Source organism: Sinocyclocheilus anshuiensis, unplaced genomic scaffold, assembly GCF_001515605.1.
Source record: "Sinocyclocheilus anshuiensis isolate Anshui unplaced genomic scaffold, SAMN03320099.WGS_v1.1 scaffold1142, whole genome shotgun sequence".
NCBI classification, from domain to species: Eukaryota; Metazoa; Chordata; class Actinopteri; order Cypriniformes; family Cyprinidae; genus Sinocyclocheilus; species Sinocyclocheilus anshuiensis.
Genome location: NW_015536577.1, coordinates 1,108,552 through 1,130,195, shown reverse-complemented (window position 1 = coordinate 1,130,195; position 21,644 = coordinate 1,108,552). Strand labels below are relative to the sequence as shown.

The following is a 21,644-nucleotide window of genomic DNA, read 5'->3' as shown; positions in this document are numbered from 1 at the left end:
GTGTGAAGCATTGAGTGTAAATGTTTGTCTCTGTCCCAGGGTGCAGTGCTGATAGGCTCTTCAGAAGGGGTCATTTCTGTACCCATGTCCAACTGCTCGTACTACTGGAGCTGTGCTGAGTGTGTTTTAGCCAGAGACCCTTTCTGCGGCTGGGACCCTGTGATGAAGCTCTGCACAGACGTGCACACTCATGACCATCTGTAAGTATCATCACGGCCAAGCGTATTCATACCTAACATAATACTAACTCTATCAAATATGGGGTTAGTGTAATGTGCTTTTATTCCAGATTTCAGAATTCACACTGATTAGGTTACATCAGAAAACTGTGTGCATAGTTGGGCATAAAGCTGTCCTTTGTTATTAATGTCTTCTTTCACTGCTCTTCACAGTGTCCAGGATGTAGATGAGGGAAATGTTTCAGCGCAGTGTACATATGTGACTTCCAGGACACGCTCTGGCCAGTCCCGAACCCCCTCAAGTGAGTACAGTTCATGTATACATAGTATATGTTTAGGCATCAACGTATAATGATTTCTAACCCATGAGTCTCATATATCATTTATGCTTAATAATCCATGTATAATAATAGTTTTTAATCATGTATAATTAAAATAATCATATATGATAATGAATCAATTGCAGCTACAAATCTTGTACTTGGCTAGCTCAGTAGCAGTCCCTGAAATATTATTGTTTGTCATTGTGTCACGTATGGTGACCATACGTCCTCTTTTTCCCGGACACATCCTGGCCAGGTTTTCTGTATTGCCTAAAATATCCAGGTTTTGTCTACGCTGCGCAGACCGATCAGTGTTTGATATCACAGTACCGTGAAAGCTATAGAGAGCAGACGCTCCTTATGCTTTCGAATCGCTCTCGCTGTATTTTGATGTCATACACTGATCGGTCTGCACAGCGCTGCTTCAAGTCGAACACACCTGATATGTACGTGTATTTGCATCGCTTTGACCGTTCTCTGTAGATCCCACCTTCTCACATGCCATGATTGGTCGATTATGTACAATGCCTGCATGTTATTGGTCAAACTACTTTTCGATCATTACCTTCCGCAAGTATGAAAACAGGAAAACAAAGCCAAGACCTGGATATTTTAGGCAATATAGAAATTCTGGCCAGGACGTGTCTGGGGAAAAAAGAGGATGTGTGGTCTCATCTTTAAGTGTGTTCAGTACAGTTTATGGCACTTTCTACAAACTTTTGACCTTTCCCACCTCCCATCCTGCATTCAGTAATTAACAACAATAAAATCATACAGCAATGTCAGAATGTTGGTGAAATCTGGTTATATATATATTTAATTCATTTTAGAAAAAATAAATAAAAACGTATTATTTAGAAACGTCACACATTTTACACACAACCACTGCATAATTTTTCCATTATTAAAAAATAACATTTCATAAACTTGTGGCATCCACAGCATTACATGTTAATAATTTAATTCCATAACCTCAGCAGGTTTTAGTGTTTCCATTGATTTAACCCTTTTATTGTTAAAAAATGCTTGGTGTATGGTAAATAAAAGTTTATCAGAAACTGCAAACCAACGTTTTGTCCCAAACTAGCCAGCCCATACTGAGTGATAGCATAATTTAAGATAAATTTGTGACCAGTGCTGGGGAAAGTTACTTTTAAAAGTAATGCATTACAATATTGTTACTTCATAAACAAGTAACTAATTGTGTTACTTTTTATGGAAAGTAATGCATTATGTTACTTTTTCATTACTTTGTGTCTCCTGGGCTGAGCTTGCTTATTTGTTTTTAAATAATAAAAAAAAACAGCCAAAGATTATATTTTTGGCAACTGTGAATTCCTTTTCACACCACAAGTGAAACGAATAAGCGTCAGGCTGAAGGAAGTGCCTCTGCACTTACTCCCGATTTGTCTCAGCATGGGGACAGGAGAGGCGTCAGTGAATAAATGGGAAAAGAAAATAACATGTTACTTGTTTGAAAAAGTAACTCCGATATTTTGTTGTAAATTTAAAAGTAATGCGTTACTTTACTAGTTACTTGAAAAAAGTAATCTGATTACGTAACTTGCATTACTTGTAATGTGTTAGTCCAACACTGTTTGTGACCTTGTTGCCCATTCTAGTGTGCTTAAAAATGTTAACACTTCTTTTTCTACTTAATTTTGAATGTTTTATTTAATTGTAATTTTAGTGTTTGTAGTGCTTATTTCTAGAAAATAATCACACAAATTTGTTTTTTTATTTAGTCATATAATAATAGGGTTGCAAAAATTACAACCACATGAAATTTATTTAATTCTGACCTCTCAAGGTGGACATGAAATATTTTCTGAATGTTAAGCACCTCCTTTACTGACTTTTATTTTGGAAAAGGGGCAATTTCTGGTGCAGTTTAAGAGTTTCAAGCTTTGTTTAGTACCTACTCATATAAAGTGCTATACATAGTACTGGTTTAACTGCATGTCTGTGTTGCCGGTGTGGTGTGAATGCTGACCTTTGACCCCTGACCTCCTCAGCTGTGTGTCCTCCAGGTGAAGTGGTGTCTGTGTCTCTAAACGAAGTAGTGCACCTGCAGTGCCCAGAAGCGTCACACCTCGCCAAACGCCACTGGGAGCGTCTCAACAGCCAGCTCTTGCCAAAAATCTACATTCAGTCAGATGACGGCGGCCTCAGCTTTGTGGCGACCCCCTCCACCCTGGGACACTACCTGTGCCAGGCTGTGGAGAACGGCTACACCCAAACACTGGTCGTCTACCACGTTAAGCAGAAGAGCAACCCCACTATCCTACCAGCCGCCCCGAACCGCCCGCACAGCACCCCGTCCACTGAAGCGGGAAATAAAACCCCTGTCTACATTCCCAGACTCATTGCCCCCATACAGATGGAGCCGAGGCCTAAACCAGAGGATGTGGATCCTACTGTCACACTCAAAGATTCGGCGGTGGCCACGACGCGCAAAAGCAGGAACTTTACTCGATTGTCTGGCACGAACAAGGAAAACTCACGAATGACTGAGCCTGGTGAAAACCTCCAGCAAGCGGACAAGCCCAGCTACTTTCAGGAGCTAGTGGTGGTGTCCGTTCTCTTAGCCCTGTGCGTCAGCGCCTTGCTAATGATCGCCGTTAAGAAATTCAGGCACCTTTGTCACGGCAGGACTGTCCCGCAAGCTCCTTCCTCTCGCAGGGACGCCGAGAAGGGCGGAAGTGCGATGCCCCAGGAGAGGGAGTCTCTCAGAGGACACTCACCTCGTTTGGAAAAGCGGAATGGACAAGCTCCTAACGGACAGTCCCGCAATGACCAGGCACATAATGGCAAATCTCCCATCACACTCAGCAACAGTATGCTGAACAGCTCGAATGGTCACCTGCCCAACACACCCATCTGATGTGCTCGGCTAGTTTTCTAGGTTCACTGTAAACCTCTTTTCTGAGCCAAATTGGGCTTCTGCTGTATCAAGCCCTATCGCTGAACCACTTTGCGGTTGGAGAGGGGGAAAAAAAGGTAAAAACGGCACATTAGACCTTTTTACGAACCTTTTTGTGGAGCTGTAAGACTCAAAGATCTCTAACTCTAGGTACTAGTGTACATTTTTCAGGTTGTTAATATTTAAGCTGTAATTTATGTGACAACTGTTTGTTTCAGTCTAAAGTGTATCCGATTTTATGCCTCTAAAATCACTTCAAGGTCAATTTAAGTGAAATATATAAATGGTCACTTTAAGATTTTCATTGATCACTTCAACTTTTTTAATTGACATTAGAAGCTGTTCAATCAGCTCAGTTTAAAATACTTTTTAAAAATAATATTATATTTCAAATTTTGATGGACCTTAAAATGTTAAATTAATAAAATTTCCTAAGAGAGGCAGCTTCACTAATTAAACTGATCATCTGCAAATTTCAACTTCAAAAACTTGCTTAAAATTTAGTATTTTCCATTCTGATACTTTTGAGTTTCCTGTACTCTGTCTACATTGTTCAGAGTTGCTATGTCGCACATCTTTTTTTAGTCTTTGCCTTTGTTACTTATTCTTATCTAATTCCAGTTTTTGAATGTTAAGACGAGGTACATGTCCTTTTTCTTTTTCCTTTCATAGTCTTTAAAGGGATAGTTCACCCAAAAATTAAAGTTCTGTCATTTATTCGCCCTCATAATGTTGGTAACCAAACAGTTTCCGTTTCCATTGACTTCTATTGTATTGTAATGGAAGTCAATGGGAATAGAAACGGTTTGGTTAACTGCATTTTTCAAAATTTGGAGAAACTCATACAGGTTTTGGAACGACATGAGGGCGAGTAAATGTCAGAATTTTCATTTTTGGGTGAATTGTCCCTTTAATGTTGCACCAATGAAAAAAAAGCTTTCAAAGATGCTTTTCAAGTGGTTTAATTTAAATAAGTATTTTGTGTAACGCATATAAAAATTGTGGTGATCAGTAAATGTGCAAGTACGGGCTGACATTTCTATGTCAACATAAGAATATCTCAATATAAAAATCATATTCAGAAGTGTTATTTTGGTACGTTCGACCTGTTATAGATCTTAGACTGCTTACTTCGTTCAATATTGACCACTTCACTCTGCCCTAACGGCAAAACACAGGAACTGCTTCAACACTGGAACTGAGAAAATGGCTTCAAAGGATTTTTTGGGGGAAAAAAGTGGGTAGTTGTCGTATTTTGCCTTTGCACAGCAATCAATATATTGGGCCTGATTGTAGCTATTCCAATATATTTGGAGTGACCTGAACCCAACCTGTGGTTTGTCACCGAACGGTACGGATTTGAAGTCTTCATTCTGGGGAAATCACTTGTAAATTGTGATATTGCCAAATGTGTGTTTTATAATCAAGTGACAGAGAACATGTTCTGTCTAGTGGTTCAAAGAGCAGTTCTATGTTTCTGTTTGTCTTTAGCTGGATAACCGAGTCCAATCGAAGCCCAATATGTGAAGCCTGTCACAGGACTAGATGCATTCTCCTGCACGCCACTATTTTTGAAAGATTCTTTATTTTTTATAATGTTTTGAAAATAAAAGATACAGATTTAAAGTGTTTGAAAAGTTTATTAAATTTTTTTTCCACTAGGTGGCAGCAAATGACAAAAGAAAAAATTTGTGATCAAAGCTGGATTTTCAGCATCATTCCTCCAGTCTTCAGTGTCACATGATCCTTCAGAAATCAGTATAATATGCAGATTTGCTGCTTAAATATTATTGATGCTTAATAATGTTTCTTATTATTATTAATGTTGAGCAGTTTTTTCTGCGTAATATTTTTGTGGTAAGGTTCAGGATTCTTTGATGAATCGAAAGTTCACTGAACTTTTGCAATATTATTATTCTTTTTACTCAGTCACTTTTGATTAATGTGTCCATGCTGAATACAAGTTAAAATTTATTTATTTTTATCTCACTCAAAACTTATGAATGGCAGTGTAGCACTAAAAAAAAAGAAAGAAATTAAAACTTGTAATCAGCAAGGACACATTAATCAAAAGTGACCGTAAACACATTTCTAATGTTGCAAACGATTTCTATTTCAATAAAATGCTGTTCAGTTAACTTTCTATTCATCAAACAATCCTGAACCTTTCCACTAAAATATGGAGCAGCACAACTGTTTTCAACATTGATAATAATCAGAAATGTTTCTCAGCATATTATACTTATTTCTGAAGATCATGTGACACTGAAGACTGGAGTAATGATGCTGAAAATCCAGCTTTGATCACAAGAATAAATTACATCTTAAAATGTATTAGAATATAAAACTATTTTAAATTGTAATAATATTTAACAATATTACTATTTTACTTTTGATCAATTAACTGCTGCCTTATAAGAGACTTCCTACAAACATTAAGTAAAATCTTAATCATTCCGAACATTTGACTAGCAGTGTAAATTAACTTGTGCTCGGAATAATAGTTTGTAGCCTCTCATTGAAAGTGTACAGACTATAAAATCAATTAGCAGAAAAGAAATACAAACTTATTTTTGTCTGAAATGTAATCTACTAGGTATTGTTTATTGAACTGTAACTGCTGTTCTGAATGAAAAATCACACTTGTGCTGCTGATATTCAAAATGGAAGAAAAAATAAATAAATAACATAATAAAAATGGAAGCTAGGTGACCCGACAAACGTTTCCATGTAGCCTGCGCTTGGTTGCTTGTTAACAGGAGCGTTGTAATGTGATGGAAGTTGATGCATCACTGTCTGCATCCAGACCGACGCAGCGCAGCGCAACGCGTCCACTGCCTCCTCACTGCGGTACTGCGCGTCAGCCGCGCGTCACACACCCTGATGAGACTTAACTAGTTGTTTCCCTTCAACCGCAACGCGGATGGAATAACTGAATACTGCACTTTTTCGCCTTTAAAAAAAGAAAAGCAGAATCAAAGCGTTTTCCTTGAGCCGCAGAGGTAAGTGACGCATCACACGTGTGTTTGAAGGAATCTCGATTTGGGACAGGACGCACACGCGCGCGGCCCCACCTATGACCGCTGAAGGTTGCACGTCTTTAGGATTCGGGGATCAGTTAGACAGAACAGCACTGTGGTGAGTCGCGTTGAGCGGTATTCGTGGCGCAGTTATGCTCCGAAATAAAGTTGCACGTTGTCATAGTGCGGGACACTGCGGATGTGAGGGGATGATGAAGCTGCACGTTTTGCCTTACGTCTATTTTTGGCTGCTCCTCTTGCCTTCAAGGCCAAGAAACCCGTTTAATATCACATCAGTTGAACATGTGAAATATGAAATACCTGCATATGATAAAAACTGCATGCAAAGACTCCGAAACGTGTAAAGGTGCGCTCTTAAAATGTTAGAATCATTCTACAGATTTGAAGTGGTCTAGTATTGGTGAAATATATAATACTGTATGCAGTAGATACTGGAAGCAACATTTGGGGTTCCTCAGACTGACACACTTGCGAACCGCTCTAGAGATCTTTATAGAGCTCTTTTGTAGTTGCATTAAAAATCATAAATTAACCAATATATCAAGTGTCTAAAAACCTCTCCATATGACTGGGTTCATAGAGTAACCAGTTTTTGTAACTTGGGGGCTTTATCTGATTCCTCAGAGAGGCTCTCCTATTTGAAAAGGCGTCTAGACACTCTTCAGAGAGGGTTCAGAGGGATGCATATATGGCTGGTTTCCATTAAAGACCATCTTTCATGTCAGATTAGATTTGTCCTTTTTTGTTGTTGTCAAAAATCGTCTTTTGGTAGCTACATCTCTACAAAATGTTAAAGGGATAGTCCACCTATAAATTAACATTCTATCATCATTTACTCATCCTCGTGTCTTTCAAAATCGTTTTTCTTCAGAACACAAAAGAAGATATTTTGAGGAATGTTGGTAACCAAATTTGAGTTCCCATTGACTTCCATTGTATTGACAAAAAATATGATGGAACTCAATGGAAACCAAAACTGTTCGGTTACTAACATTCCTCAAAATATCTCCTCAGGTTTATAAAAATATGAACGTGATTAAATGATGACAGAATATTCGTTTTTGGGTGAACTGTCTCTTTAATAGTCCACCTTTTATAGTTTAAAGCTTATTTTGCCCCATTCAAGTCAAAGAGTTTCATAATGGAATAGTGGCAGAGTCAAGTACTGTATATATAATGCTGTAAACTAAAGCCTAGTTATTTCTACAGTGATCTCATATTGACAGTGTTATGTTATTTTGAACAAAGATGTAAAAATTCTGAATATGAACCAATTTGCAGGTCCCGTTGGTCACTATTATATGGGTTATAGAAAATGGAATTCGAACTAAATTGAGTTTTTATTGACATGAAAATAACACAAAGATGATTTGAATCATCACATTTATTTATATAGCGCTTTATACAATACAGAATGTTTCAAAACAGCTCCACAGGAATAAAGAGAAAATTAGTAGCACTGTAAAGTTTTAACAATTATAAAACGACTTCACTTTTAGCTGTAAATCAGCTCTACAGAAGATAATTACCATTATTAGGTCAAGTCAGTTAAGTGATTCGATTCAGTTCAGTGGCAGTGTCAATGTTACAGTTTATCAAATTACAAAACAAATTCTATCCAGCTATAAAGCAGCTCTAAAGAAGACAATAGTGTCATTATTCAGATCAATTGACTTTAACCATGATTCAGTTCTATTCAGTAATTTCCCTATTAATGAAACGACTGCAATGGCAGCTCTACTGAAGACAATAGTGTCATTATCCATTTCAGCTCAGTTCTCATCCAGTTGTGTCAGTGCAGTCAAATCTGTAATATTTCTGAAAGTTAATTCTCTTTTAAGCACAAGAGTATTGACTAAATAATGATGTAATATGATGATGGTTGCTATAGTTTTTGTGTTCACTTCAGTTTAGGGTAAATAACCATTGCCGCTTTACAAGTCAGTAACCACATATTTGAGATTGCAGGTTATGAGTTCAAGAATAGTCCATTGAAAAGCATTTATCTAATTTGATCACGGTATCCCTGGACCTTTGGGCCTAACATAGGATGGAAAATATAATTTATCGAAAGCAGTAACCTTTTAATGGACTATCAGGCACAAATGACACCATGAGCATGACCTTTTTGAGGGTAAATATGATTTAATGTTCAGTCATCCATATTTTTCCATTCTGTCCTGCACTGTCCTCATTCTAATCTCTCTCTGTTTCACTATTCAGTTCTGTTTTCTTCCTCGTAACCAGCTATTCTTACACTTCTTGTCTCAAACTAATTCTCTGATATTAGCATAGCCAGGCTTCAAACTGACTGACCTCAGCATGGGCATTGAGAGTCAGGGCCCCACGCGCCCTGCAGGAAACCTGACGCCAAAGCAGGTCAAGACATTTCAGAAGGTGGAGCCGAAAGCACTGGGGGTAAGTGTCACATTCCCTGCAACAAATCTCACACCAAATCCAGGGAAACATGCACAGGAATATCTTCCATATACCAGATGTCAAGTTATTTCACCAAAGCCACTTTGTTGAACATCTTGTACAATATGAAAGCATGAAGTTTACTGCACAGAATGGCTTTGCAATAATTTCATTTTGAAAAGTCTGAAGTTATCCACAGTGTCAAAAAATAAACCTCATAACTGAATCTTTAACATCAAATTTTCTGTTATAAAACCATTGAAATGGCCTTTTTGGCAGCATATCAAGTTCATTGAGCTGGTTGTTCTGTTGGTTCAGTCCATTCAGATCATTATCGCTGTCTTGTGCTTGTGTCTGAGCATCACCATTCTTCAGCTCTATGAAGAGGTTCACTTCTCTCCTGATGTCATTGTCGTGGTAGTGATCGTCGTTCAGGTAAGTTGAATTTGCTAATGGACCTTAAAGCAGAGTGTTTAATCTATTATGAATCCAGTTGTCATTAAGGATGTTGCAAACTTCAGTAATTCTCCTGTTATCAGTTGCTTGTGTCTGGATCCATTTTAATCCACGCTGGAAGGTTCCCATCTCTGTTCTGGGTGAGTACAAGTTCAAGGTTTGCAGAATCAATGAAACTACTGCCCTACTCACCTACCGACCCTGAACCCTCACTACTAGTCAGCCTGTTTACAATTTTCTTAAAAGCTGTTTTTTGTTTTGTTTTGTTTTGTTTTTTGTTTTGTTTTGGAGCAGATTGTGAATGTTTAATGCGTATGCATAATCGATAAAAATTAGTTCTGTAGTTGTGCCCATTTATGATTTTCTTAAAAGTTGTGTTAAAGAGTTATGCTTTGTGTTTGGTTTGGTTTTATTTCATTTGGATTTGGAGCAGATAGTGAATGCTTAATGTTTATGCATAAATGTTAGAAAAATATAAATAGTGCCTGTTTTTGATTTTCTTAAAAGTTGTTTGTTTTGTTTTGTGTGTGTGTTGTGTTGTTTCTTTTGGTTTTGGAGCAGATAGTGAATGCTTATGCATAAAGGATTGAAAGAAGACAACTAGATTAGGAAGTACGTAAGTGCATTAGTTGAAGAGTGTGTTTAAGTGTGGTAGTTAAGTGCTTGCAGAAGAGGTGTGTCTTCATCTGCTTTTTGAAAGATGTGATGGTCTCAGCAGTTCTGGTGGAGGTTGGCAGAGGAGGTGTTTGGTTTTGGAGCCAACAATTACATAATTACATATCCATCACACATGTGAACTAATTGAAATTTGTCAAGCTTCAATCTATACAAAGAAGAAGCGAGAGTTTACAGGGGAGTTTTGATCTGGCCCCTACATAATTCACATACTTCCATTTGTGTTATTTCATAGTTTGATGACTCTTAAAATGTGTCAAATAATCATCCTACAGAAATATGTGCATCCAAACTGTTGACTGGTATTGTATTTCAGTATTTTTTCAGTACTGCATGAAATGAAAATGCCTTTCATTTTTCAGTGTTTTATCAAATTACAGTAAATGAGCTGTACAGTAACTTCTGTCCCATCATGTGAAGGTGAAAGCCACACTGGTTGACACAAAGATGATTTGAATCATCACATTTATTTATATAGCGCTTTATACAATACAGAATGTTTCAAAACAGCTCCACAGGAATAAAGAGAAAATTAGTAGCACTGTAAAGTTTTAACAATTATAAAACGACTTCACTTTTAGCTGTAAATCAGCTCTACAGAAGATAATTACCATTATTAGGTCAAGTCAGTTAAGTGATTCGATTCAGTTCAGTGGCAGTGTCAATGTTACAGTTTATCAAATTACAAAACAAATTCTATCCAGCTATAAAGCAGCTCTAAAGAAGACAATAGTGTCATTATTCAGATCAATTGACTTTAACCATGATTCAGTTCTATTCAGTAATTTCCCTATTAATGAAACGACTGCAATGGCAGCTCTACTGAAGACAATAGTGTCATTATCCATTTCAGCTCAGTTCTCATCCAGTTGTGTCAGTGCAGTCAAATCTGTAATATTTCTGAAAGTTAATTCTCTTTTAAGCACAAGAGTATTGACTAAATAATGATGTAATATGATGATGGTTGCTATAGTTTTTGTGTTCACTTCAGTTTAGGGTAAATAACCATTGCCGCTTTACAAGTCAGTAACCACATATTTGAGATTGCAGGTTATGAGTTCAAGAATAGTCCATTGAAAAGCATTTATCTAATTTGATCACGGTATCCCTGGACCTTTGGGCCTAACATAGGATGGAAAATATAATTTATCGAAAGCAGTAACCTTTTAATGGACTATCAGGCACAAATGACACCATGAGCATGACCTTTTTGAGGGTAAATATGATTTAATGTTCAGTCATCCATATTTTTCCATTCTGTCCTGCACTGTCCTCATTCTAATCTCTCTCTGTTTCACTATTCAGTTCTGTTTTCTTCCTCGTAACCAGCTATTCTTACACTTCTTGTCTCAAACTAATTCTCTGATATTAGCATAGCCAGGCTTCAAACTGACTGACCTCAGCATGGGCATTGAGAGTCAGGGCCCCACGCGCCCTGCAGGAAACCTGACGCCAAAGCAGGTCAAGACATTTCAGAAGGTGGAGCCGAAAGCACTGGGGGTAAGTGTCACATTCCCTGCAACAAATCTCACACCAAATCCAGGGAAACATGCACAGGAATATCTTCCATATACCAGATGTCAAGTTATTTCACCAAAGCCACTTTGTTGAACATCTTGTACAATATGAAAGCATGAAGTTTACTGCACAGAATGGCTTTGCAATAATTTCATTTTGAAAAGTCTGAAGTTATCCACAGTGTCAAAAAATAAACCTCATAACTGAATCTTTAACATCAAATTTTCTGTTATAAAACCATTGAAATGGCCTTTTTGGCAGCATATCAAGTTCATTGAGCTGGTTGTTCTGTTGGTTCAGTCCATTCAGATCATTATCGCTGTCTTGTGCTTGTGTCTGAGCATCACCATTCTTCAGCTCTATGAAGAGGTTCACTTCTCTCCTGATGTCATTGTCGTGGTAGTGATCGTCGTTCAGGTAAGTTGAATTTGCTAATGGACCTTAAAGCAGAGTGTTTAATCTATTATGAATCCAGTTGTCATTAAGGATGTTGCAAACTTCAGTAATTCTCCTGTTATCAGTTGCTTGTGTCTGGATCCATTTTAATCCACGCTGGAAGGTTCCCATCTCTGTTCTGGGTGAGTACAAGTTCAAGGTTTGCAGAATCAATGAAACTACTGCCCTACTCACCTACCGACCCTGAACCCTCACTACTAGTCAGCCTGTTTACAATTTTCTTAAAAGCTGTTTTTTGTTTTGTTTTGTTTTGTTTTTTGTTTTGTTTTGGAGCAGATTGTGAATGTTTAATGCGTATGCATAATCGATAAAAATTAGTTCTGTAGTTGTGCCCATTTATGATTTTCTTAAAAGTTGTGTTAAAGAGTTATGCTTTGTGTTTGGTTTGGTTTTATTTCATTTGGATTTGGAGCAGATAGTGAATGCTTAATGTTTATGCATAAATGTTAGAAAAATATAAATAGTGCCTGTTTTTGATTTTCTTAAAAGTTGTTTGTTTTGTTTTGTGTGTGTGTTGTGTTGTTTCTTTTGGTTTTGGAGCAGATAGTGAATGCTTATGCATAAAGGATTGAAAGAAGACAACTAGATTAGGAAGTACGTAAGTGCATTAGTTGAAGAGTGTGTTTAAGTGTGGTAGTTAAGTGCTTGCAGAAGAGGTGTGTCTTCATCTGCTTTTTGAAAGATGTGATGGTCTCAGCAGTTCTGGTGGAGGTTGGCAGAGGAGGTGTTTGGTTTTGGAGCCAACAATTACATAATTACATATCCATCACACATGTGAACTAATTGAAATTTGTCAAGCTTCAATCTATACAAAGAAGAAGCGAGAGTTTACAGGGGAGTTTTGATCTGGCCCCTACATAATTCACATACTTCCATTTGTGTTATTTCATAGTTTGATGACTCTTAAAATGTGTCAAATAATCATCCTACAGAAATATGTGCATCCAAACTGTTGACTGGTATTGTATTTCAGTATTTTTTCAGTACTGCATGAAATGAAAATGCCTTTCATTTTTCAGTGTTTTATCAAATTACAGTAAATGAGCTGTACAGTAACTTCTGTCCCATCATGTGAAGGTGAAAGCCACACTGGTTGCTCACCTGGTCAGTGCAGCGTTTTCCACTGCTGTTCTTGGGCTGCTGTCCCGTCACCTGCCTTACCGTCAGGACACGTACCACTGTGAGCACTGCAGGAGACTGGAGATCTATGCTGTGGTGAGCTCACACATCTGCTACTCTCTGCTGCTGAGTGCCTTGCATTATGGGAAGATGGGTTTGCCTATTTCTGCGCACACACACACACACACACACACATATATATATATATATATATATATATATAGACCTCTAGATCTGTATATATACAGTATGTTGATGATGAATGCATGCGGGTGAGTTTTGGGTGCAGTGGGAAGGATAAAACACTGTAAAGTGGGTATGATGTGTTGAACTGGCCACATCAACTTTCTTGTTACAGTTTTTTCTTTAAGCAATTCCCTTGATGCCTTTTCAAAGGACTGTACCGAAGTGCAAAACAAAGCATCTTCAATGTGTGTCTGTCAAAAAGCCAGGTTCATATACTTCATATGGTTGAAGATTTTTTGTGAATCTTCAGTAGAGTTAAAGACCTGTTTGTCTCTTTTTTTTTTTTTACATAGTCAAATTAGTGCTTTCAAAGTTGGAAGTTTGTTTTTTTAATAGTATAATTTTGGTTTGCTTAAACCTTACATTAAAATTATACATAGCATATGATTAGACCTTCTGTTTAATTTTTTTTTTAGCCAGGGTAAGAGCGTAATGAATTGAAGGATTATGTTGGAATAAATATAAAGCTTTTGAATGAAATATAAAGTGAAAAAAAGACAGGTAATGTTGTTACTTGGGGTACTGACTTCTGATTTGATGTGGGATTGTGTAAATGCAACTTATACTTTATTAAATTGCTTTAAATTGGAAAGCAATTTAAGCAATTTGATTGGAAATTGAAAATGTATCGTAATTGGTTTATCATAATGTTTAATTGTTGAGATATATAGATAGATATGAGCTGTTGGCATAATTACGATGATAGTTTCACATCTCTCCTATTTATTTGTTACTGCTTTGTAATGTAAATTTTATATATTTATAACAGAATAGAGTAATAACCATAAGGATACTGACCCTTTGCACTTGGTACAGACTTTTTTCCAATGAAGGAGAAAATGAATAAAATCAGTGCCCTCAAGGTATTTGGACAGTAAAGTGAAGCGGTTTTACGCACAACATATTTTAGATCTAAAATGGAAAATGCAAAGAATTTCCATAATGGCCTTAAAGGGATAGTTCACCCATGAGAGATAGGTGGCGGTAATGCACTTATAAGTCTGCGATCCACCGTAAAGCATGAAGAAGACGACTCACGCCAGGCTGAAGAAGAAGACGCGAACGCGCTCAGGACAGTTCAGACATTGCGGTGTAAATCAGAGGTAAAAAAACGATATAAATACAGTTCAGTTTCTTGCACAGACCGATCGTTTCGTGTCTTTACACATCAATGTATCGTTACGAGCCGCAGGGTTTAATTTGGTTTTGTTTGTGTATGTTTTATGACTCTCAAAGCCATGATTCCCATTCACTTCCATTATATGACTGACAGACTGCAACGATTTGAGTTAAAAATCTTTGTTTGTGTTCTACTGAAGAAACAAAGTCACCTACATCTTGGATGCCCTGGGGGTAAGCAGATAAACATCAAATTTTCATTTTTGGGTGAACTATCCCTTTAAGAGCAAAAATATAAAATTGTAAAATGGGGTATTAGGATATTGGAATATGGCTGTTTTCTTTGTTCGAGGTTATTTCTTTGGTCGTGTTTAATTTTTATTACATTTTTTAATGGGTTTTTTTTTTTTTGGTACTGTCAATTTTTGACTGAGAGGCTGCTCATGTTTATAAGTTTACATTAACACTCTTTGGGCAAGATTTACTAACAGCTTGCACCAGCACTAACCCTCTTTTGGCATTAAAAACATTAAAAACGCAGTAAATGATTAGCAATGCAAAGGCATGAACAGGGCATTTTTGCACCTGACCTTATTGCATATGCATTTGTAGGAGTTTCCCTTTCAGATGCAAAATGTAAGGGAGGAGAGCATTTAATTGAATCATGCAAGGTGATTTAGTAAGGTTTGCGCTAGTCAGTTTACTGGTATTTCCAAAAACAGCATATATTAACCCATTGTGCAGCTATATTACTAGATTATACGCACCTGATTATCACTGGCTCTGCTTGTTTGCTACCCTACACTAAGATTAGTAGATTGCGTTGGTCATTATGGAAATGAGAAGTTGCGTCTGTGTTCTTTAATGTGCGCATTGTGCGGATTGCACTCTCATGCTAATTTGCCCTGTTTAGTAAATCTGGCCCTTAGTCTAGAGACACCAACCAAAAACTCAAAAGGTATCTGGAAAAAAAAGGGAATAGTTTAATTCAGAAACATCTTTTATAATAGCAGTCCAGTTATGTCTATGTCCTGTGGGGTTTGTCCCAATCTCAGAAGTCCAAAACCTTTCTGAGGGCACTGTAGTTTGTTAAGAAAGCCAAAAAACTGTAACAGTTTTTCTAAATTGGCTAAATGGGTGTGCATACATTTGTATAGCTTTATAGCTACATTTACAAAATTCAACATGATTTTGTCTTTTGTGTCTGCTTTTCCAAAGCAACAATATTGTTACAGGAAGTGCAGTTATACAGTCGAGAGAAATTGTAAAGTAAGTAATTCTTACCCTTATGTTTGCCTTTGTTTACATGAATGTGCTTAATTATATGCTGATAATGCAAGAAAGAAAAACAGATAAATTGAAAGTAACATTTTCCTTAAAAAAGCTATCGTTGTTTCTTAAGGTGACAAAAATGTTGTGGCAATTCACGCACAAAGCATAGCATGTTCATTCAGGTAAACTGGGTCACCAATGTGACAGCATCTCAGAAAGTGGTCCAGTTTGCCTGAATTCACCCTACAGTTCAGGAGCTGCTTATTTTTATTATATTTATCAAAAATTACCAGTAGCTTTGTGTATATTTGTAGGAGAGTGAATGCATGTGGTAGCAGGGTAATGTGTTGTCAGTTTTGCACTTTGGTCCAGTTGTCTGAAAATGCTTCAGAATGAAAGATACTTAAAATTGTTTGCAGTTGTGCTATGAAAATTCAGATGGTCACTCTTGCTAATCTTTTTATTAATATATATTTTAATAATATCTGCTTTACTAGTGTGCTTCAAAGAGTAAATCTCTTTGGCAACTTACAAACATGTGGACATGAGCTTCGATGGCTGTGGTTATTATTTTATTTCTTTGTTTTTCTCTTTCGGATGCTCTCAGCTCTTGATTGATGGCTTCTTGGCCACACTGGTTCTGTTTCTGGTGGTGGAGTTGGCGATCTGCATTGTAACCATTTTGTTTGGACTAAATGCTCTGGCTAAAGGCGGCGTGCAGGTCAGTTAAACACATGCGCAATAAAATAGAAGGACTGAGAGAGTGTGTTGATTTTGGAGATTGTATGGCAGGGACAGAAATGAACTTTTCCAAGGGGCAATATTTTACTTTTCTAAGTGCATTTTTTTTATGATTACCTTATTAAATCTGTGTTCTCTTTTATGTCAAATACTTAAATTGAATCAATTCATTCAGTCAATCAGAATACTGTTGACTGTTATCAATAAAATTGTATCATCATCAACAAAAGCCATCTTTACACTGCAAAGGTGGAACAGAAGCTGCGTCTGACATGCATTTGTCTTTTTACACTGTTTAATGCTACTTAAAGGTTGTGTATTTACACAACAATTGCATAATGATATGAGGATAATTATGGTTTTAAATAGCCTACATAAAGTATGTCAGTTCTAAAAAAAAAAAAAGCGGAACTCATTACAGGGTACAGGCTGCAAAATTTGATATTGTTGATATTGTTAAAATGATTATTAATGTTGATTAATAAAATTCATTATGAATTAGTTGATTGTTTTTTACACATTAGAAAGTCAAGACTTCACATTTGCTATCCCAGTAAAATGAAAAACAATATAGTTTTTGAAATGGGGAATAAATTGTATACAGAAAGCGAGCAAAGATGTAATCACTCATGCTAAACCTCTAGTTATAATGAATGAAAAGAAATGTCTGTGATTGGATATAATGATGCAGAAAAAAAATATGTAAAAAGAAATATTTGATGCAATCAAAAAAAAGTGTAATTTTGCATTCTTTAATCACGGCAGTCGTAAGATTTAGTTTAATTGTGAAGAGACATTTACCCCTTTTTCTTAAATTTATGGGGCATTTTTGTTCATTTTGGTGGAATTTTTGCCCCAAGCCTTTGTTAATTTCCGACCCTGCATGGTGTTTAATACATGATAATTACTATAGCAGATACTTTGGTGAACTTCTATAATTGTGATTCTTTTCAGAAATATTCTTTATTTGTATTTTGATATTTCCTCCTCAGAATTTTCCTTTCCATAATGAACTAATATAATATAATACAGCGACAGACCCTATGTTTTCCACAGCTTCTTGGTTTCAGACAGCGTGCTGACCCATCTCAGCCTGAGGTGATCACCCCTAGCCAACCTCAGGTACACCAAGAGCACCTGTGTTGTTAACCTATGAGATTTCTGTTGAGATTCAAGCTTTCTTGGTTTTGGAAAACATCTAATGTAAAGCTAGAGCTAGAGCCAATCCATTGCTTTCTCATCTTTAACTCTTGGCTTGAATCTGTCAGCCAATCAAACGTCTGTTTCTTTACAGGTGGAGGTGATGGTCTCAGAGGTGGAGCCAATGCCTGAGCGTGAGCCTGAACCCAGATCTGAGCCGATAGAAGAAATGCCCAGCCCTCCCACTGAACCTCAAGTGGCCCCCATTGACTCTTTAACAGACGTTTGACGCTTCGTGCTCATGTGATCTGTATGTATATTGTAGTAGAGGAGCGTTAGAGATGAGTGAGGCTTTAGCAGCAAGGGTTTTGTATTTTAGTGATGTATGAAATCAACATGATAGGGCTTTATGATATAGGCCATTATCATTATACTTAAAGGGATGGTTCAACCAAAAATAGAAATTAATTTACTCATGTTGTTTCAAATCTGACTTTCTTTAGTACACTGAAAATGGATGGGGACCAAAAAATCACCATAAAAGCAAAAACATGAATGGTTCATATAACTTGTGCACTATATTCCAAGTCTGAAGTCGTATATTTATGTCATCCGTTAAAATATTGCTTGACTACTGTGATCTCTGTTCATGTTTACTAAAAGAGCAATTGAGACACCCTACTATTATTTTGCCCTTTTGCATTCCACATAAGAAATAAACATTTTTAAAAGTTGTGGGTTTCAGAAGACATGAGAGTGAATTTTCATTTTGGTGTGAACTATTGCTTTAACATTGTATTACCTGCTATAAAAGACTGCAGAGCTCCTTCATGCCTGTCAGCTGATGTACTTACAGTGTTTCCAAAGCAGCAAAGACTGATATTCCTCAAATATTCAGGGTCAAACCTTACCACTATATATTAAACCTCTGCAATTAATTTAGCCCGAACCACTGATTTCACCTTCCTTGTTTTAGCTGTTATTGTTAACTTTCATCCTTTAAAAAATAAGATAATTTCCCTTTGATGCCATGATAGAATCACTCAAAAAGTGATTGGCAGCAGAGATGTCATCATGATATTTGCATACTGAATGGTGATTGGTCTTTTTTCTTGCATCTGTTTGCATTATAAATTGTTATTGGTGCATGCTTGCATTCTTCCTTGCATATATTTAATCATTCAGAGCATAAACTGTGCTGTGTATGGTGATTCTTGCAATGGCAAAATTCTTATGCAGCATTTCATTTGCACTGAATCAAACCTATGTTTAGGTTTTAGGATTTGGTTCTGTGTGAATTAAATTTTACTTAACATTTACACTATTTGGGGTTCCCACAGACCAACTGCAATGGTCCATGTCTGGAAAAGTCATGGAAAAGAGTGAATATAGATTATTTTTCTAATTATGCACCGATATAGAATATTTAATTAGCTAGAAATATACTAGGTGCAATTTCTATAAAATGACTTTTTTCAAATTCCTTGAGAGATACAACTGGAAAATCAATGAAATGTATTGATCAAAGAGCGTGGGAAGCTTGACAGTTCTTTGGCTGCCTTGCAAACACTGCAGTTTTTGCAGTGTCTTTCAGAATGAAGTACTAGATGATGAAAAATAACATTAACAAATACAGAAAGATCATTGCATGATTGGTGTAAATGTAATCAAAGCTCCAAGGGAAAAAAAAAGTGGCATGTCTCGAAGGGAAAAATGTATGTAAACAATGCAAGCATGCACAGGTGGATCCACATAATGCAATACATCATGATCAGGTATTTGGTTTGCAGGAAGCTAATTTTAGATGTAGACTGTATATCATACCAGCTTTAAATCATTGTCAGCTGTCATCTACAACTACAGCAAACTATATTGCAGGTAATATCATGTTAATTGAGAAATGGCACTCACCACTGATCTGCAATAATAAATACTTCCATCGAGCTAACCTACTAACAAAAAAGCTCTGTATGATATGTTAATATATGTTACATATTGTAAAATATTCCCCCAGTTCATTTTGCCTCTTGAGTGTTCGTAATCTGGTAAATCTGATGACATAATGTCTATATTCAACCTCTATGCTCACAAGAGAATGAAAAATAGTAACAATATCTTAACAATAATATACATCCAAGTTGGGCTTGCCCTTTTACCTCCGGTGTTCTCCACTGTTAATATCAAACAGTGGCATGAGTTCCCTGTAGACATTATGTAAATGCCTGATTTAATGTCATTGGTGCTAGTACTCTAGAAAATCCATTTGGTGCAGGATGAGGTTTTGTGTCTGAGAAACCATGTTTTCATCTTTCATATAATCATTCTGTATTCTTCAAGTAGCAATGGCTTTAATAAAAGTAAAGCTTTTATTAGAATAGGGCTTTTATGCGTCATCGTTGGCCCTTTGTTTGCTTGCTTATTGTCTCACAAAGCTTAATAGTTCAGCTAACAGTTACTCACTCACCAGACTCACGGAATGTCATGTTTAGTATCTCTCGAGTCTCTGAGTTCATTATATGACATCAAATGTTACAAAACAGTCGTGATCCAAGGAAACTATTGTTTATTACAGATCTAACAAACCAAAGCATTTTGTTTCTCTTCTGTATTACTACTGTTTATTTACTTTCGTACCTCTTTTACACAGCATCTCTACATTTTCTGCAGTGCTCACTCCACCAGCTCTTGTTTAATTGTGAATTTTAAGCATGCTGTAATGAGTTTCCACTAGATGATGATCAAAGAAATTAGTGTGACATTGGAGCACATTCTCATGGTGTTTCAAGTGCAGTGTATTTTAGGTGCTGAATGGACTTATTAAACCACTTTTATGCACCAACAATGTGAGATTATTGCTTCTTATTTCACATTTTGATATTTTTAGTGTATAAAATGAACCTTGTAGCAGTAAATTTATGTTTTTCATGCTGGTGTCTATTCTATTCTATTGTTCATTTTACACTTTTTGATACTTTTTTAGCAAGTTAACATTGTCATGTTGATTATATAATGCTAATTATTACATTATTATTACATAATACTAATAATGCATATGCATACTTTAAAGACTATGTTTAATGGTGATACAGGCTGGTTAATTATGCACAAAATATGCAGCTGTTTAATGCATGTCACAATAAGAACTGTTTAAATTATCGTGATGTTTTTATCAGCTGTTTGGACTCTCATTCTGACGGCACCCATTCACTGCAGAGAACCCACTGGTGAGCAAGTGATATAATGCTACATTTCTCCAAATCTGTTCAGATGAGGAAACAAATTCAAGAAACAAACCTGAGGGTATGTGCAATTTCAGCAAACTCATTTTTGGGTGAACTGTTGATTTAAAATTTGAATGTTGTAATGTAATCTCAGTTTTTAATATTCAAATGTTGATATATTATTCAGTCTCTTCTTATAGAATGTGTAGCAAGTTCATGGTTGCCAGGATTCATTTTACACAAATGCTCAGGTTACAAAACAAAAAAACAAAAACAAACATTGAGATATACAGAAGGAAGACCAGCCAGATGAGTTCCTCAGAGGTTCCTCATTAGTGTTGATTAAATGGCCACATTGATTGCTTATGCTTATAGTGTGAGCAGATTGTATCTGTGTTCTTCATCACTTAGAGACGGATTCTTGTTTTAAAAACATACGCAAGCAACCTGAAGCACACGTGCAAACAAACATAGCACATGCTGGTGATTTGTCTATTGCTATATATATATGCCCTTGTGAAAAAGAGAAATACACTTTACCATACTTTTGAGTCAATTGCAATTAAATGAAATTATATAATAGTTTAAACTTATATTGAATGCAATTGGCTGAACATTTTTTTTAGAGGGCTTTTTTGGCCCACTGGCTGTACTGAAATATTCTCTTGTGTAGTTAAAGTGAACTGCTGAATGTACTGACAAGGATTTATGATAAATCATGTATCCAAAAATATTTGTAATCACACATTTGCAATGAAGTTGCAATTTAGTACCTTCAAGATATAGTAACTTTTAAT

At 36.4% G+C, this 21,644-nt stretch overlaps 2 protein-coding genes across 4 annotated transcripts in view; both read left to right on the top strand.

Moving 5' to 3' along the window:
* The window catches only part of LOC107702572 (semaphorin-4A-like), a 49,010-nt gene extending 43,977 nt beyond the window's left edge, over positions 1-5,033 (top strand). Inside the window, exons 13-16 of one of the 2 annotated variants that reach the window (XM_016504938.1) lie at positions 40-200; positions 393-481; positions 2,518-3,575; positions 4,917-5,033. In XM_016504938.1, the coding sequence (XP_016360424.1) occupies positions 40-200; positions 393-481; positions 2,518-3,386 (1,119 nt within the window). In that variant the 3' untranslated portion in view covers positions 3,387-3,575; positions 4,917-5,033. Of the gene's footprint in view, positions 1-39; positions 201-392; positions 482-2,507; positions 3,576-4,916 lie in introns of both variants that reach the window. The other variant, XM_016504931.1, reaches the window with a different exon arrangement.
* A 5,449-nt stretch (positions 5,034-10,482) lies between these two features.
* Positions 10,483-20,457, top strand: LOC107702549 (high affinity immunoglobulin epsilon receptor subunit beta-like). Of its 2 annotated transcripts, XM_016504904.1 has the most exons (8): positions 10,483-11,515; positions 11,834-11,950; positions 12,055-12,111; positions 13,067-13,204; positions 15,692-15,742; positions 16,353-16,466; positions 17,543-17,608; positions 17,781-20,457. In XM_016504904.1, the coding sequence occupies exons 1-8, from the start codon at positions 11,420-11,422 to the stop codon at positions 17,913-17,915; spliced, it is 774 nt and encodes a 257-aa protein (XP_016360390.1). In that variant the 5' UTR covers positions 10,483-11,419; the 3' UTR covers positions 17,916-20,457. The 2 variants fall into 2 exon arrangements, with proteins under 2 accessions (XP_016360390.1, XP_016360399.1); XM_016504913.1 differs by lacking the exon at positions 15,692-15,742.
* Positions 20,458-21,644: the final 1,187 nt, after the last annotated feature.